At 32.4% G+C, this 17,291-nt stretch overlaps 1 protein-coding gene across 21 annotated transcripts in view; it reads left to right on the top strand.

The window, feature by feature from the left end:
- Window positions 1-17,291, top strand: part of LOC148613349 (neuron navigator 2-like) — a 295,727-nt gene that overhangs the window by 193,889 nt on the left and 84,547 nt on the right. For 17 of the 21 annotated variants that reach the window (XM_088586749.1, XM_088586750.1, XM_088586740.1 and 14 more), the window contains 2 exons: window positions 5,780-7,961; window positions 8,895-8,948. In XM_088586749.1, the coding sequence (XP_088442875.1) occupies window positions 5,780-7,961; window positions 8,895-8,948 (2,236 nt within the window). The remainder of the gene's footprint in view (window positions 1-5,779; window positions 7,962-8,894; window positions 8,949-17,291) is intronic. The other 4 variants (XM_088586735.1, XM_088586745.1, XM_088586738.1 and 1 more) reach the window with 1 other exon arrangement.

Below are 17,291 nucleotides of genomic sequence, written 5' to 3' on the forward strand. Positions count from 1 at the left end.
GAATGGACTGCTGGTAGGTGGTCCTGAAGTATGAAATTGGATCCCATATGCTATATTCACTCCTCAATTTTGGGAAAAAATTGCAGAGTGAATGGAAAACAGAAATTGAATATGCTACAAGCATTATTTGTTTTAAAAAGTGTACTTAAATTCCAATCTTTGAACCTTTGTATGATCAATTATTTTGAACCCTTTCCACCTTGGTTCCTTTAAAACATGAGGTTCTTTGAAGATCTGCTGGAGTATGGAAATACCACTATTTTATACTTGAACTTGTATTATCTGAACCTTCCTCGTACTGAAAATTGTGTTTGGTCTAGACAGGTATGTGATGAAGACAAATCAAAATGTAAAAATGCTGCAATGTAAGGACTTCAGAATGTGATTGGTTTGGTCAGGTGGTTGGTTTATAAAGGTTAATACAAGTATCATGATACTACATGTACAATGTTCAAATCAAAATGAGATCAAATTTATTTTGATCATTTGTCTTTTGTTTAAGATCATTAAAGCAGTTTTATCTTGATAGGTAAATCATTGGTAAATAAGCATGTTTCTTGATTGATTGATTTGCTGTGGAATGTCAGGTACATTACATTATACACCTGTAAACTCAGGTAAACACATGCTGATTAGAAGGGTTAACAGGTAAGCAATGAGCTTTTGTTTTTGTAAGCTGTGTTTTACTTTCTGTTTGCAAAGAATTTTATGTTGTCAAATTATGAAATTGGAAATAATATTGTTTTCTGTTGAAATCTGTGGTCCAGTATTTTTTTTTAGATAAGGATTTATAAAGGTTTCTTGATTTTTATGTACTTTTGGTTTTGGAGGAAGGAGTAACGGAAAGGGAGGTGCTAATTTGGTGTATTTTAGCTGTCTGTCTAAAAATTCTGCAGAATATTTACTTTTGGCTTAAATTAGTGCACTACTTGTCATACATCAAATAAAGAAACACCATAAATTTAAGTATACCATCACCAAATTTTACACCTTTGAAAATAATCTGCCATATGGTACATCAAAATTTTTTTTTACTAAAGTGACAAAATGCATGAAATAGAAACTGAATTTAGAGCATTCACTTCCAGTATTGGAAAGTTGAGGATCCAGTGTATCTGCTTTCGGTTACAGCAGTTGGTCTTATGCTATTCTGTTATTGGAATAAGCAGTAGAATCTGTCTTTCTGAGTTGCACTAAACAAGATGTAGTGGTTATCACTTCGCCGAAGACCATGATTAATTGATGGGAAAAATTGATAACCTGATCCATACTGCACAATTTATTTGACCACAACTTCTACATACCACCCAGATAACATTTAGTCCTCAGGTCCCTCATTTTAATCTTTATCATAGGCCATCTCATTCTTGATTAAGTGTTACGAACTTTTTCCAACTCTCTTTCTGTGTTACTCAACCCCTAGATAAAATCATGTTTCCCGATACAATGGTACAAAGACTTCAAACCTTCCTAAACTACTTTGTGGTTTTTAGAGAGTATTTACTTTCATTTTGCGGCACAAATATTTTGTTAAGTGACTTCCTAAATGTGATTTTCATAGATCATTAGTTGCATTTTCTTTGAACATTGGGTCTTAGGATATAATTCTGTTTGTTTGAACTCTAGACCACACAATTGCATTAGGAACAAAAACAAAGCAGTATGGGGTTTAAAGTCATTACCACAGAAGTTGAAAGGTTGACAAAGTTTGTCCGTTTTCCATGACATTTGACAAAAATCTTTTAAGTAAATTGTCTCCAATTTGTAAAGAACATAAGATTGAAAATCTCATCCCGCCAAAAATTAATCACCAGGTGTGCATGTTACCTGGCCTCTGGTACACCTGTTATCAGATGAAAACATCATAACACCTTGATTCAGTTGTCTCCGTTAAAAAGCCACGGAAAAGCCACAGCCAGTAATTTTTTTCTTCAGAATATTTACGGGATGTTACCTTATGTATCTTTTGATGTGGTTACATGTTTTTAATATGATACAAATATCCCTTGAAAAATTTACATGCAACAATTGGAGATTTTATTATCAGATTTTAAAACTGTATCCTGTGGATATATTTCATCACATTAAATCGTTTAAATAATGTGATACTTAGTCCTACAATTGTATTTTGTATGCACCAGTTCGGATTTAAACTTGGTAACAAAATGCATGAAAAAGGTAAGGTAGCCTAAAATATTTTCAATGATTTTTTTCTGCCATTAGGAAATAATTTCAGCAATTATTTTGGTGTTTGTTATTTATAAATCTTGGTCCAAATTGCTGTAATATTAGTTTATAATTACATGTAAATGAATGGTACTTCCCAATATTTCACAAAATGATATCCTCCTATTTATTCGACTTCAAAATTTTTTTCTGTCGTTGTCATCAGCATTGGCATTAGAATTGGCGTTGGCGTCTTTTAACTTCAGTTTCTTTATGAGAACTTGAATAAAACCTATATGATCTTTTTAATATCTGTTGAACTTTGTTAACTGTAAAAGTTACTCTTTATTAAATGTTTTGTTATTGAAACTTTGACTTCTGATAATGCTTTAATTTTACAACACTGAAAATAATAATCAGAATGAGAATCCTGACTTTGTCATGACTATTGCTGGTTATATAATTGTTACATTGACAAAGATAATGTATAGACAGATTGAGGAAGGGTATGCTTTTCTTTCTCTATTTTTTGGTGGGGGGATGCAAGATTTAAGAATCAAGGTTACGCATGGACAGACTTTCTCTCCCCCCCCCCCCCAAAAAAAAAAAAAAAAAAAAAAAAACATAAAAAGCAGAAACAAAAAAAAAACAAAAAAAACAAAAAAAAAACAAAACATTCCATTCTTAGCCAGAATTATGTTAGTACATTTTGAACTTAGAGGTTTTAACCTTGTACATGTATTTCCTCAATTTTCTGTTGGATATTATAACACCCCCCATTACTTCTACCCACTAGCCCAAAATCCTGAAGATTCATTTTGAAATTAGAGATGAATGACTTCGCATTAGCTTTGAGGTGATCGTAGACAATATTATTTCCTTAGTATCATGTTGAATATTACAATCTCAGTTTTCAACATGTAATTTGAAATAACAAAGGGTGTACCAATTATTCAAAAAATTAATAACAAAGAGGGTACAAATTATTCAAAACTTTGATAACAAAGGGTGTACGAATTATTAAAAAAATTAAATTTAATCTACTTTGCCATTTACTACATACAAGTAACTCTAGATTATGGAAATAAAAGACAATGTGATGTTTAAAGAATGATTCAAGTCAGGGTGTGCTTATGTTGTCAGTGACTGTAGCCAGCTTTGTCATGTATATTTATATGTATGTACTTAAACCATCATCTCCTATTTAATTTTTTGGCTGCTGGCTTATCTTTGACTATTTAAGTAATAACTTTACATGCAATTTGTGGTTCATTTCCAATTTAGTTAATAAATTACAGATTTCAGTTCATGTGGTAATTTAATTTTGAAAAATCATCATCATAATTGCTACTTACAGTTATTAAATTCATATATATTACTCATGAACACCTGTTATCATTTTAAAGAGAAAAAAAAGATCATTTTTTTGTTTACAATATCAATGTTTTTTCCACTTGAAAACTCAAATTGCCAATTAAAATGTCAAATGCAGAACTCTCAAATAGTTTTAACAAGGTCCCTTTATTGAAGCTAATATTTTATACTAATATTTACCTAGACTTATATTTAAGTTTAGTTGAATACTAGACTGTTTAAAAATCATGCAAATTTATCTTCTTGGTAGCATTCATTTTTATTGCGTGCAAAATATACCATCATATTACTGATATTGCTAAAATTGTATAAAATTTGGTATAAATTGATTGGGGTTGAGGTATTTCTGTTATTGATTGGGGTTGAGGTATTTCTGTTATTGATTGGGGTTGAGGTATAAATTGATTGGGGTTGAGGTATAAATTGATTGGGGTTGAGGTATTTCTGTTATTGATTGGGGTTGAGGTATTTCTGTTATTGATTGGGGTTGAGGTATAAATTGATTGGGGTTGAGGTATTTCTGTTATTGATTGGGGTTGAGGTATAAATTGATTGGGGTTGAGGTATTTCTGTTATTGATTGGGGTTGAGGTATAAATTGATTGGGGTTGAGGTATTTCTGTTATTATTTAAGAGTTTATGAGTTATTTAAAAAAAATGTAATTAAAAGCTGAATGGTGTTATCTTTTGCCTGATTATTATAAGGAGGAATGAAAATTTCTCAAACTTTTTACCTTAAAATATCAGGTCACCAGATGAAAATATGTAAACAATTAGTCGACAGGTAAAAAACAAATATACCTGTAATCTGTTCTGTAATCAAAGCTGATTTTTGTAGTTTTCAATTTTTAGCAAGGAAACATATTTGATGGAAAGGCAATCATAAAATTTTTGTTTCAAAGTTCATATTTTATTTTTACCAGTAATTTCCCTAAAGGAAACCAAGAAGTTAACCAGTTTGTATTATGGAAAAAAAAATAATGTATGAAGAAATTTGAGTAGGATGAGAGATATAAAATGAAGAATTTTTATTATTGAATTACAAGTTAAGAGACAAAATGTGATATACAAGGGATAATTTTTGTGTAGCACTTTATAAGACAATGTAGTAATCAATATACTGTCAGTTTGTCTGATTTATTTTTTCTTATACCAGTTCAGAAATATCTGGTACAGTACCTGAACCGATCTGTGCAACAAAAATTGCAATCGGTCAGGATCACCAATCAGGTTCCGATTTGTCATCGATCCTTCAAACGATTGATCAATTAAACCACTGATCCCATCATGTGACCACAGCACAGTCAATATATTTTACGGCTTCTGTTGTTTTCTTTGTCAATTTTACACATATTTACCTAATACAATAGATTTAAACATCAATTTATTTTTACATTTGTTTTGTATTTAATCATCTGTCTTTTCACATAACATTGCTGTAACCAGATTGGTCACTGGTCATTGGTTATCGATCTGTCAGCAATCAATCAGTCGATCTATCAAATTGTTGCACAGATCGGTTCAAGAACTGTAGTCAAGAGCTGTCTTTAGAAAATGTTGAAATTGTAAAAAAAGTATAAATGAATGTTTTTTTTTCCTTGCTTGAGCTGGCAAAGTGAAAACAAAAAAATACATATATTGACAACCCTTTTAGCTCCAATATTCAAATTGTAGATATTGATCCTCTTTTTATGATTAATTTTGAGCTGGCTCAGCAAAGCCAAAAAAGTCATTGAAAACAAGAAATAAATTGTATTCTGTTTATTAGCATTCATTGATGTTTATTTTGACAACAGTCATGTAACTTATTAACACTCAAGCAAAAACTTCAATTTTCACCCAAAGTAAGTTATTTGACAGTAAAAGTAATGAAAAAACTCAAAATGAAGATAAATCTGATCTTAGCTCCTGAGAGTGCTAAATTATATCATTCTCTATTGTGTAAAAAGGTATTTGTAAGTCTAGATCAGTTGTACAATGAAAGCTGCATTATTAGTAATCCAAAACTTAAAAAAAACCAAAACCAATAAAATTAAACCAAAAAAGCAGATGATTAATCATGACAATTAAAAAAAAAGACAAAACAGGAAAAAACTATGACAATTATATATGAAACTAAACATGTATAAAACTTAAAAGTGTTACACTCTGAAACCACAAAGTGGAATATATAGCATTTGGATATATTTACATAGTGGTTTTAAATAGTTGGGTAAAAAAAGTTTTTTTTTCTTTTGTAGGTTCATCTTTAACAACCATTAAAACCAGTCACCCCTCATCTAGGGCTACATCACCTGCAGTCCCTGGGTCTGGTATTCCCACACCAGGGGGACGATCACTGACCACACCCAGACCACAAGGTGAGAAGCAGCCAAGGGCTGTCAGCACAGGAAGTACAACCTCGACAAGTTCGACAGCATCGAACAAAAGTAGCTCACAGAAAACTAACCCAAATAATAAAAACTCTATGTTAGACAAATTCAAATTTTTCAATTCCAAGGAAAAATCCAAGGGTAAAAGTGGAGTTCCGAAGAGCGCATCAAAAACAAGTACTGGTAGTACTGCTAGTACGAGTTCTTCTTCCTTGGCTCTCAGTAGTGATAGGGACTCAAGAATCAGTACAGATACCAGATCAAGTACTGCTAGTGCAAGGAGTTCAAGTTCAACTGACCCAGGAGCATTAAGTTTTTCACCAGAAACTGAGAGTCCAAAACTTCCACCAAAAACCAAATCTTTAAGTAAGGTAGCTGTGAACAAGAAAGAACATCCTTCCTCTTTACCCTTGGCTCATGCAGAAAAACAGTCTGCAACCAGTCAAGCTGCTGTGAAAAAATCATCAAGTAAAAGTGACTTAAAATCTGGACAAAAGGGTTCAAAAATTGGAACACTTGTACCTCCCAAGTCAGCATCAAAGTCATCCAAATCAGCTTCATCCACCCCTACAAGTACTGGTATACCAACCCCAACTAGCATTCCAAAACCTGGGAAATCCCGTAATAAAGATGACAAATCCAAAAGTCATGGTCAGTCATCATCTGCAGCTACATCACCATCGGTATCAGGAGTGCCATCTGCTGGTAAATCAGGACTAAGTGCATATGGGTCATCATCTTCTGCTAGTCATTCAAAACATCACAATGACCCAGTAAGTGACCAATCAAAAACAAGCACTAGTGAAAGTGACAAAATGATGCACATGAAAGGAAGATATACTGAAATTGATTACTCAGATGGTAAAATTGAGAGAGTTGGTGATGGACAATACTCAAAAGGAAGCTCAAAACTTCCAGGATATCAGAGTAGTGGGCAAAGGCAATCCACTAGCAAAGATAGCAATACACAACAAACTGTCAATATTGTCAAACCTACATGCTCTGTGGCTAATACACAAATGCATGCCATGACTGGCATGTCTGATCTTGGTACACAATCAGGAATAATAAACCGAGCTTTACCTCCACCATTACCGAAAACCGAACCTCCTCCAAGGAGTAACACTCCTGCTGGAAAAGAAATTGGTAGTGGCTCTCTTCCTCATGCTGATAAACAAAGTGCTATGAGTGATAGCCCTGGTTCTCCTTTAGGGCAAACATCATCAGGACATAAAAGTGATTCACAATCATCATCATCTAGCCAAAGTGGCCCTAGTGGCAATAATAGTAATTCATCAACGGAAAGTGTTATTTATAGACCATCTGACTCTGGGTCTGATGCAGGAAGTATAAGTGCAACAAGTTCGCCAAGGCTTGGATTTAAATCATTGCAACCTCAACAACCTATAAACAAATCGGCAAATAATGTTGCAATAGTTCAGCCAAGACATGGCGAAAAGGTTGAAACAACTTTTGATGCTGAAGTCAGAACTAAAACAGTCAATAAAGAAAAAGAAAAGAATTCTAAAGAAACAACTTTCTCCGAAAAAGATACAACATTTGTTGATGATTCTGGTGAAGCTATGGATATTAAACCAATGCAACCATTATTACGTGCCATGCCTTATAGTACTGGTTATTTAAGGACGTACGCGTCACCTGGTGGCAAAATATTTCACAATCCCGGTTATGCCACTCCAACTGCTGCTTACTTTGCTAGCCAGAGTCGGATAGGAATGAACCGACCTTTGATGGATCACGGAAAGTTTCTTTCAGGATCAATAAGGAAAACACCATCTAGTGGTTTAAATAGTTCATTTGATGGAGATTATAGTTCGGATTATGAAAGTTTTGATTACATTTCTGGATATATGTCTGACGGTGATATTTTAAAAGGAAGTAACAACAAAGTTGATGAAATGAATTGTGGGTATATGAGTGAAGGAGGAGCCTCGCTCTATGCAAGAAGACTGCAGCAGAGATTCCGGGAGGGAATGCAGGCAGTCAAGGAATGTATGCAGAAAAACAGTGGCATGGTGGACGATGACAGGTAGGAGGGTATATTGCATGACAGAAAAGGGGTAGGGGTGTAGTGTGGTCTGGGGATGATGGGAGGAGGGGCTTATATTGATGTACAGTTAGGTTTTAAAATTGGTTTGGTTGGTATATCGGTAAATATTTACATAAACAATGGGAAAAATGTGGTTATGGTTAAATGCAACAACAAAAGGCTTTAATGGTAAATAACTTCAGAGGTCACTAAATATATTTTAGGGTTTGAAAATTTAGAATAATGCATATGCTGATTTACAGCCTACATTAGGGTTGGTACATGTACTTGTCTCATGTCAGTTCAACTTGCAAGTTAATTACTATGAACCACATAGTAAAATAAAAAGTATTATGCACAGTTAAATTATACTGGTTCATTTAATATCTTCTTCCTAACATTGAGTCAGTTCTGATTACTCAAATGTATGTATATTCTCTTTCATACTAAATGCTGCAAAAAAAATGCATACAATCTTTTCATCTCTATATGGTGTCTGTTTGAAGTTAAAAAAATCATTCCAAAAATACTTTAAAATTTGAACTTACATGTAACTACTACATGCAGGAACTAGGAAGAAATTATATGCCTTATCTCTACATGTATAATGCAGCACTTGAAAATATTTTCAAATGATACATGTATTTATAAGTAGGGCTGAGAACTAAGTACATTTTGATGTCATGTATTAAATATTTATATGTTGCATGAAAGTTTTCATAAAAATCAAAGAAATATCTAAAGTTCACATTCATATTTATTATTCTGATATACAAAATGACCCAAGTTTTCCCTGCAGAGCACACATATCAAACATCAGTTTATCTAAAGTCATAACTGTTTATTTATAAGACATTTTATGTTTATGATTATTTATGTGATTCAGATATGAATATGATTGATTGTTTATAAATAATCATCTTTAATCTGTAGATGCCATCACAAAAAGTTTGTCACTCGGAGGGCTTCTGTACCAAAATATGTTCGGTAAAACTTTGATATATTTTCTTCTTTGGATGGGATAATGCTTACCCTTTATGCCATTTGGTTTCATTGGTGAAGGACTAAACTCCCTAAGCTACAGTATTACAAAATTTATTAAATTGGTCAATGCATGCTGGATGCGAGGGCTATAAAATTGCATGTTATGGTCAAAGGGGAATAACTCTAATTGCAATAATGAAAAACTCAGTGCAGTGAATCACTCATTGTCGCACTTGAATATGATTCCTCAGACAACAAAACATAAGTGTTTCTAGACAATTAATTATACTTAGATGTTTATATTCCTTTGTGTCTGTTTTGCTGTTGTTTTCACAGGAACTGTAAATTGATGGGTACATGATTTTTGTGAGATATGATATTAGGATGGAAGGGTTAAACAATTAGCATAATTAGGGAGAGGGTTATTTGAGGTGTATCTATTCATTAGAGGTATTAGTTTTTGGCACAGCATTCCATCACAACAACTAAAGGATGTTTCTTACTGTAGATATTATTTACATGGCCAAATAAGAAAAGTTAAATGACTCACCAACCCTTGTAGTTGCTGGTTATTTATTATGTTCTTGTAATTAATTAAGAGTAGTTTGAGCATGCATTTGGATATTGTTCCAAATAAATCAGCAGCTTTACCATTTTCCATTGCTTTACTACATGATATTTCATATTTCAAGCAACTTGATGCTAAAACATATTTAGAAAAATTCCTTTTACAATGTTTATACTTCCAGTCAATTGTTGCAGTGTTTATTTTGAATGTTTCTGTCTCCACGTAAAAAAAAATTCTTATTCTGTTTATCTTTACAAATGTGCAGGTATTTGTTTTTTTCCCTAAATTTATTTAAGTAAGCCACAACGATATTTAATGAAACTTGTCCACATTCATGCCTTATTTGATAGACAGATGTATTGGCTATAGTTAACCTAAGTTTTGATCGAGGATGAAAATGGGAAAGGATTCTTAGAATTTGACATGATTTGTTAAATGTGTAATTTTGAAAAAGGCTGTGATTTAATAATTGTTATAAATAGCATGAAAGGGAAGGATCCATTTCTTTTTTTTGGCCTGAATTTCATCCCTATCAGATCAGTTTTATTTTTTGGACTGAATTTCATCCCTTTCAGAATTTTTTTTGTTTGGCCTTATGATGTACTATATGTATAATATGAAACCATCCAGTATATATGTTCTTTTATTTAAAGCTTAGTACTTTCCTTTTGAAAGGCACAACTCTCCAGGGAAAAATATGGCTTATTTATTATTTACAAACCTAGCACATTCCTACACAATATTAAATCTATAACATTTTACATTTTTATAGCAAAACTTTGTCGCAAAACATTATGGGAAAAGTAAAAAATACCAGTGAAATCCTGTGATGATCTTAGGATACGGGTGTCGGAAGATTTAATGGATTCAAACAAATCAAGAATCGATGCAATATTTTCTGATTACTCATACTACATATTGATCTTTATACCCATTTCCAACTATTCCTGTAAAATTTATAAACTGACGCAGATTCTCATAAATATCTATAACCATTATGTTGAATAATAGTTCTAAAGCATGGGAGAATGCTGAAAACTGGAAAATGAAATCCAATAGAGACAGGAGAGTTTGTCGTTAAACTCTATAGATATTCTACTCTGCTTAGAAATTGGCAAAATAAATCCAAATGTGAGACTTTTGGGATTACCTTTATGGACAATGTGGGTCAAAATGCTTTTTCTGTAAATTTGACTATTTCTATGAAAAATTGATGAGTCAGACAGAAAAAAAAATATTTCCACCACTTTTTTGTCCAATTGCTAGTTTACTTTAAATCATCTTTGTGAAACAAAGCTCAAGATAATTTGTCTATTGTTAAGGTTTGACTTTCTGCCAATCTGTCTGTAAAAGATTGGAAATTCAGAAAGGAGGAAAGGAGAGGAAATTGTGAAACATCTATGAAAGTGTTCTCTATTGCTTATTTGTGTACTTGTATCCTTTATATCTATTTTTACTTGACTCTGCTGCCTGGTCTTGCCCATATTCAGTGACCTTGGGTTGCTTGGTTTTGCATTTTTCCCTACGATACCTGTTGCCAGGTCATGACCACCTGCAGATTTTAACCAGTTGCCTAGTCTTGCAGCATTTTGGTAATGAACCCGTTGCCTGGTTTACTTAATTTCTATAACTTACTAGTTGCCTGGTCTTGCCCGATTTTAGTAACTGACCTGACTGCCTGATCTTGCCTACAACCTGTCAATCAATATTGCAATATTTGGATCAGATTGAATTAGTATTTTAACCTTGTGTTACATACTTCAACATGAACTACATGTTTGGTGCTACATGAGACCACACAGTTTATCTTAATTTCTACAAAGTCATGTCTACTAAATATTGCATAGGACCAGAGTAAATAGAAATCTTAAATTTGATCTTAGCTGAAAGCAAAATGTTTAAGATACCAGTAGTATACTTTGTCGTTCATTAAAGTCCAATGGGTGGCCTTGGGCTGACATTTTCATCCTGGTGGGGTTGTTGTCTCTTTGTCATATGCACCATACCTATTCTGTTATATTTGTAAAGTATGAACTTTATAGAAGTCTTTCCAAGATTGAAATGAGTTCTTATTCCTTTAGCCTACAACTGTCAAGTATCCTTCATACAATTTGACTGATAAACAGAAAATCAGAATTTTCTAAAGGTCAAAGAAAGATCATATCTACTTTTATAAATGGTTCAAAGAGTTCTGTGCTACCATTCTTCGTGTTTCTGATATGATTAACACATCAATTGATCAAGGACTGCTTTATACTTCTACAGGGAACAAATGAGCTAAAAAATTATAGAGCCCTAAATAAGTTATAGAATACTATATATATTTTTTACACTTAGCACTGATCCATAAGAGCTGATCTCCAAGGAAGGGGTTGTTATACAAAAGTAGTTTGATAATGTCAGTTTATTCATTGATGTGAAATTGCTGTGATTAATGGGATTTCTGATATTCTGTAGTTTGATAAGCTCTTTTGTAAGGATAATTTTGGGAAGAAGTCAAATGGATTTGAAAAAACTTGAGTATAGATGATTTTTTGCAGAAATAAAGAATTTTATATAAGTTTCTTTAAATTCTTTTCAGTTTAAGTGAGCTCCCTTTAAGATTTCTGCTTTTTTCTGTTTGAATACAATCTCCACATGACCAAGTGAAATTTAAATGGTTGAACTACTTGATTCTTTAATAATATTTAATAGAGTTATCTCCCTTAAAGGAGAGTAACCTTCCTTTACTAAGCTGGCTGTTCTTAGTACATGCAATTATGAAAGATTTGATGTGAATTAATTGTGACAATTTCATTATGTTGTGATAATCAGCTATATAGGTGGATTGATCAGTATGTTGTATTAGCATACTTCTTTAACATAAGTCAGTGGGATTCAAGAAAGTTTTTATATTACTGCATACTTATCTACTGCACTTGAGGTAAGAACAATATTTTTAGATATGATTTAAATTTATTTGCAATCATTAAATAAACATTGTTTTTTGTTTTTTTTATTTTGAAGAGTTCTTTCGTAAATAAGTACTTATTGTTTATACTGTAAATTAGATTTTTCTTTGAAAAATCGGTCTAGTAACTTTAAAGAGTTGAGGAATGGCTCTGTTATATATGGTAGGCAGAAAATAAGTAGGATGAAGCAAGAAAGTTAAAACATCATTTTAAAATCTAATAAAAGATTCACCTCAAGATAATGTAATCCCTTTGGTATTAAAGCTAGCAGTTAATTCTGCACTAATCTTAAAATGTATATAAAAAATACAGAACACAGCATTTTGGCAGAAATTCAGAACCTTCTCTATAAAATTCTAAGATTTGACCCAAACATAATGAGGTGTTGGTATTTTGATTAAAGAGAAGACTAGACAGCAAAGATTAAATTAGAAATTGGTTTTTCTATAGTTATACTAACAGGTCAATATCATTGAATTAAGGAGCAGTGATTCAAGGGAAGTAACTCTGCTCTTTGAGATTAACATATTAATGTATTGGGTGAAACTAAAATATGTATGATTTTTACAGTCTCTCATATACCAAATGAAAACAAACTACTTTTAAAAGAGAACAATTATATATTCACTTTTGATGGAGTTATGGCCCCTATTGAAAAGTCATGGATTGTAAATTACATAAGTTGTTTAATTTTATGTTTTCTATAACTTTTGTTATTTGTCTAACTCATTAAAAGCTGATTTATCAGACTACTGCTAGGAAAAATTTAATACATTGTAATCAATCAAAAAATAATTCTACAGGCCCTTGGTAGGGAGACAACTTCAAAATGAATGCTACTCTGACATTATGGTATTTTAATGAGCAGCTACTTATGAAGAATATATCTTGATTCAATAAGCAGAAGCTTTAAGTGTAAGTATTTGTAAGAATCAGGCAAATTGGGGAAAATCGGAAACATGCATGTCAAAAATCCACCGATCTGACAATATAATTTCATTCAAAGGGGCTTTCTCTATTTGATCTCTGAATCCACTGGATATGCTCAGAAATTTTTCAATAGAATGTTAGAAAAATTAGGCTTTAGACAGCCTCAGTGCCATTCACTGAAATTTTTACTTCATTTTCTAAAGTGATATGGAAAATCTTGTGTTTTTTTTCCATTGATAATAGCAGAGTCGAATAAAACTTTAAATGTGGTGTTTTTATTTCATACCATGTTTCACCGACTGCCTGATTCTTACAGAGACTGAAACTTAAACAAAAAAAAGGAAGAAGTTGTAAAAAGTGAGGTAAAAAAACTAGTAATTAACAAGCGTTTTGGTTTTTAAGGTAATTTCAGCTCCATTAGTTGCGTCTGCTGAATGAATTTACACTAGTATTTGAAAGAAAAGTTTTTCATGTAGTTTTGGCAAACGCTTATACTATCCTTGGCAGAATTTCAGAAGTATACAAGCTTCTAGCAGTAAAAGTGAGGAAATTTATTATTTAATTGAATGTAGGGTGCTTTTATCTTAATGTAATTACATCTAAAGTGTGACAGTGAAGAGCCTGTTATGTTGTTATACAGAAGAGGTTGAGAAAACTTCATTCTTGATAGATGATAGAAAAAAGGGGGGTGAGAAGAGAAGCAAAGTAAACTATCATTTGTGGTGAAATTGAGAAATGTGTAAAGGCCGTTAAATGATAGAAAAAGAGTGAAGTGTAGAATACCTTCCCAATAATTTTACGAAAAAGGGATGACAGGAAGTTATACATGTATTTTTTTAATAAAGGTAGCGGTAGCCATTTCTGTTAAAAAGGGGAAATACATAGACTGAAAAAAAAAATGATTGAAAATAAGACCAATTATTTCTTTACCTAAATTAACAAGGCAGTTTGTTGTACCACTAAAGAGCAGGGGTTAAATGACTTCATCATAAATTTTAATTGATTCCATATTTTCAAATTTTGTCATGATTTGAAAAATTGTTGCTAATAAATGTCAGTGCATCATACACCTGGCTGTAAAATTTGCTAGTAATTATAGAGGTTGCTTTTAATTGATAATTAATTAATTAGTTAATTAAATTACTCATTCAAATATAGGTGAATAAAAGTACAAAGTCCATTTTGCTGTCATGTCCCCTTCCCTGTCTGTAGGCCTGTCTGAGTCACTTATTTGTGTCTATATTTAATTGTCATTGTACCTTTAAGCTTGAAGTAATACTTGAAGCATTCCACAGCCTATGACATTTTTATTATACAATCTGGACACATTAAAACTGTGTTTCTGAATTCAATGACTGGAATGTATCTGAGTGATTTTGAAATCAATATCTGGAATCAACCCCTCAAATAGCATGTGGTTTCTGAAAAATCTGCTGTTGCCATTAACCCTCAGCAAAAAAACAAATTCCACTGAGAATCTTGACATAATGACTAGCAGTAGAAATATAATCTGATAAAATAAGTGTGAAAATTCACTGGAAATCATGACATTCTCCTGTTTCTGTCAATAAAAGACATAAAAAAAAAGAATGATTAAAATTCCCTATCAGCTGAGGTCAGGCTTTGTATTATGAGATAGAAAATTGAAATCAAAAGATCGTTAAAAATCATGACCTCATAATGGAAGATGATGCACGTAAGAACTAACTGGTTTCTTTGGATCAATATTAAAGTGATGTATCATTATTATAGCACCAAAGCAGACAAGTCCATTTCTACCCCAATTCTATGCTTTAATTTGTCAAAACCACAAATTTTCTCGTTCATGCTTCTCAATTTAAATTACAATTTCATCAGTTTTTTGTTGTCTTTAATTCAATTATGTACTAGAGTAAATGAATTCATTCAGCAGACCTAGCTGTGAAGGATGACTCATGTTTAAAAAAATAATGATTTTGAGGAGAATATTACTTCCCTTTGTTCTGTGACCAGAGATTACTGATATCTTTTCTTTTAGCATTCAGGTTTTATGCACTTATGTCCTATTATTCTGTTCATTAGTTTGTGTTAATTAAGGAATAGATTACGTCTCTAGAATGTTGATGCTGTAAAATGCGTAGATTGGATATTTTTTGGTTTTCCGTCATTCTGCAATTTGTGTTGATTTAATTTTAACGATGCCGATGATGTGATTTTTCATTAATGAATCAGCTGATTTGATTCCTTGTTGACATTAAAATTATATCAAGAATGAGGACTAATGGAGCATTTCTCCGTACGTCTTTCGACTCCTCACGGAGGCCTGTCAGGAGGGGCCCAAAAAATGAGGGTTCCAAAAGTGACGGGGAACAATACCATTATGGCCATTCTTATTGGAATACTTCATCCTCTTCAGGGTAAGTCAGATTTAATTAATTATTGTTGAAATTTAAGTGGGTTGTCAAATAGGTCATGGGTAAATGATCCATCATTGCAGAGTAAGTAGGCCCTTGTTATTGAGGTCTTGAACTCAGGCAGAGATATTTTTGGGTAGGAAATGGTAAATTGTAGGTGAGGAAGTGAAGGGAGGTTCTTTTTGTTTGTTTACTTGAATGCAGTGCTTTTTAAGGTAGATACACTCAGACTAGAATAAAAGTTCAGATGTCACAGTATCAAGTTGGTTTAAAGAAAATAATCTTATCTTGGTAAGATGAGAAATAAACAAATTAAATTATTAATTGATGCCTTTAATATAAGAACTTTTACCCCTACAGGACTTTCGATACCCAAAATATGAGGAATTTCCATATCTTCTCCTGTTGTTGAGAAAATTTTAAAAAGGGGCCCCCTTTACCACTTTTGTACCAATTTTTTGGCTGGTGGTTGGGACCAAGGTCCATTGGTCCATTACTTTACAAGAACCAAGTCTTGAAACAAATAGGGAGCATTTGGAGGTTCCTATAATTGATTTTGGAGTGTGTCTTAAGGCTGGAATCTAAGAAATTTTTTTTTGTTGGTATTATCAGTTTTTAAGTGATTTATTCCGAAACTTGCATCATTTAATCTTAAACAACACATTTTCATGGTTGAAAAAAAAAAAAAACATACATAACCATATGGAACATGGTGTCAAACCAATGAGGATATTTTGAATTTGGGAATATTTATATCAGAACTAAAACCAGAATAATACATTTGGTTTCGTTGGGAGAAACTGACAAAAAAATTATCATTGTTTACATCTGTGAATGAGATTATACAAGCCATCGTGTTGTCTGTTGAAGATTTGATAACATGCTTTTTGTAGCACAATCAGATGAGGCAAATAGATAAGGCACTTGAAAACTTGAAAAAAGTGATGTTTGTAAACAGAAGTTTTTTTTTTTTAAAATCAGCCAATGGAAAGATGGATTTCAGTTTGAATTTGAAGTAAAGTTTTGAAAATGGTGGGGGAGGGTGTCATGTTGCAAATTGTGCCATCATGTGTTCATTATTAGTTTGGTATGAAGGAACTTGCCTTATTACAATGACATTCGATTGTTGTCATGGACAACCAGTTTTACTATTTCTGTAAAACATTCCTTATTCTTGAACATCTTGTACAATCCTGATCTTGGTGCTGAATCTTTGTTAGATAAAATATTTGTCATGACTGAAGTTGTAATTTCTCCATATACCATACTTTAGCTATAAAAACTGTCCTGTTTTACGAGCACCTTACATGCTTAGCCATGAGCTGTCATCCTCAAAGTCACATTAAACTTTAGCAGCAGACGATTTTGGAGGACATTTTGGATAATAGCAGAAGTCTTTTTTTAATTCAGTTACATAACAATGGCAGGATTGATTTTTTAGGTGACAACAACACAACTAAGCATCTGTTGGAAGGATAAATTGATATTTAAGTCCAAGTCTTTC

This window comes from Perna viridis, chromosome 6 (assembly GCF_037379345.1).
Source record: "Perna viridis isolate PV_CMFRI_1.1 ecotype Kerala chromosome 6, ASM3737934v1, whole genome shotgun sequence".
NCBI classification, from domain to species: domain Eukaryota; kingdom Metazoa; phylum Mollusca; class Bivalvia; order Mytilida; family Mytilidae; genus Perna; species Perna viridis.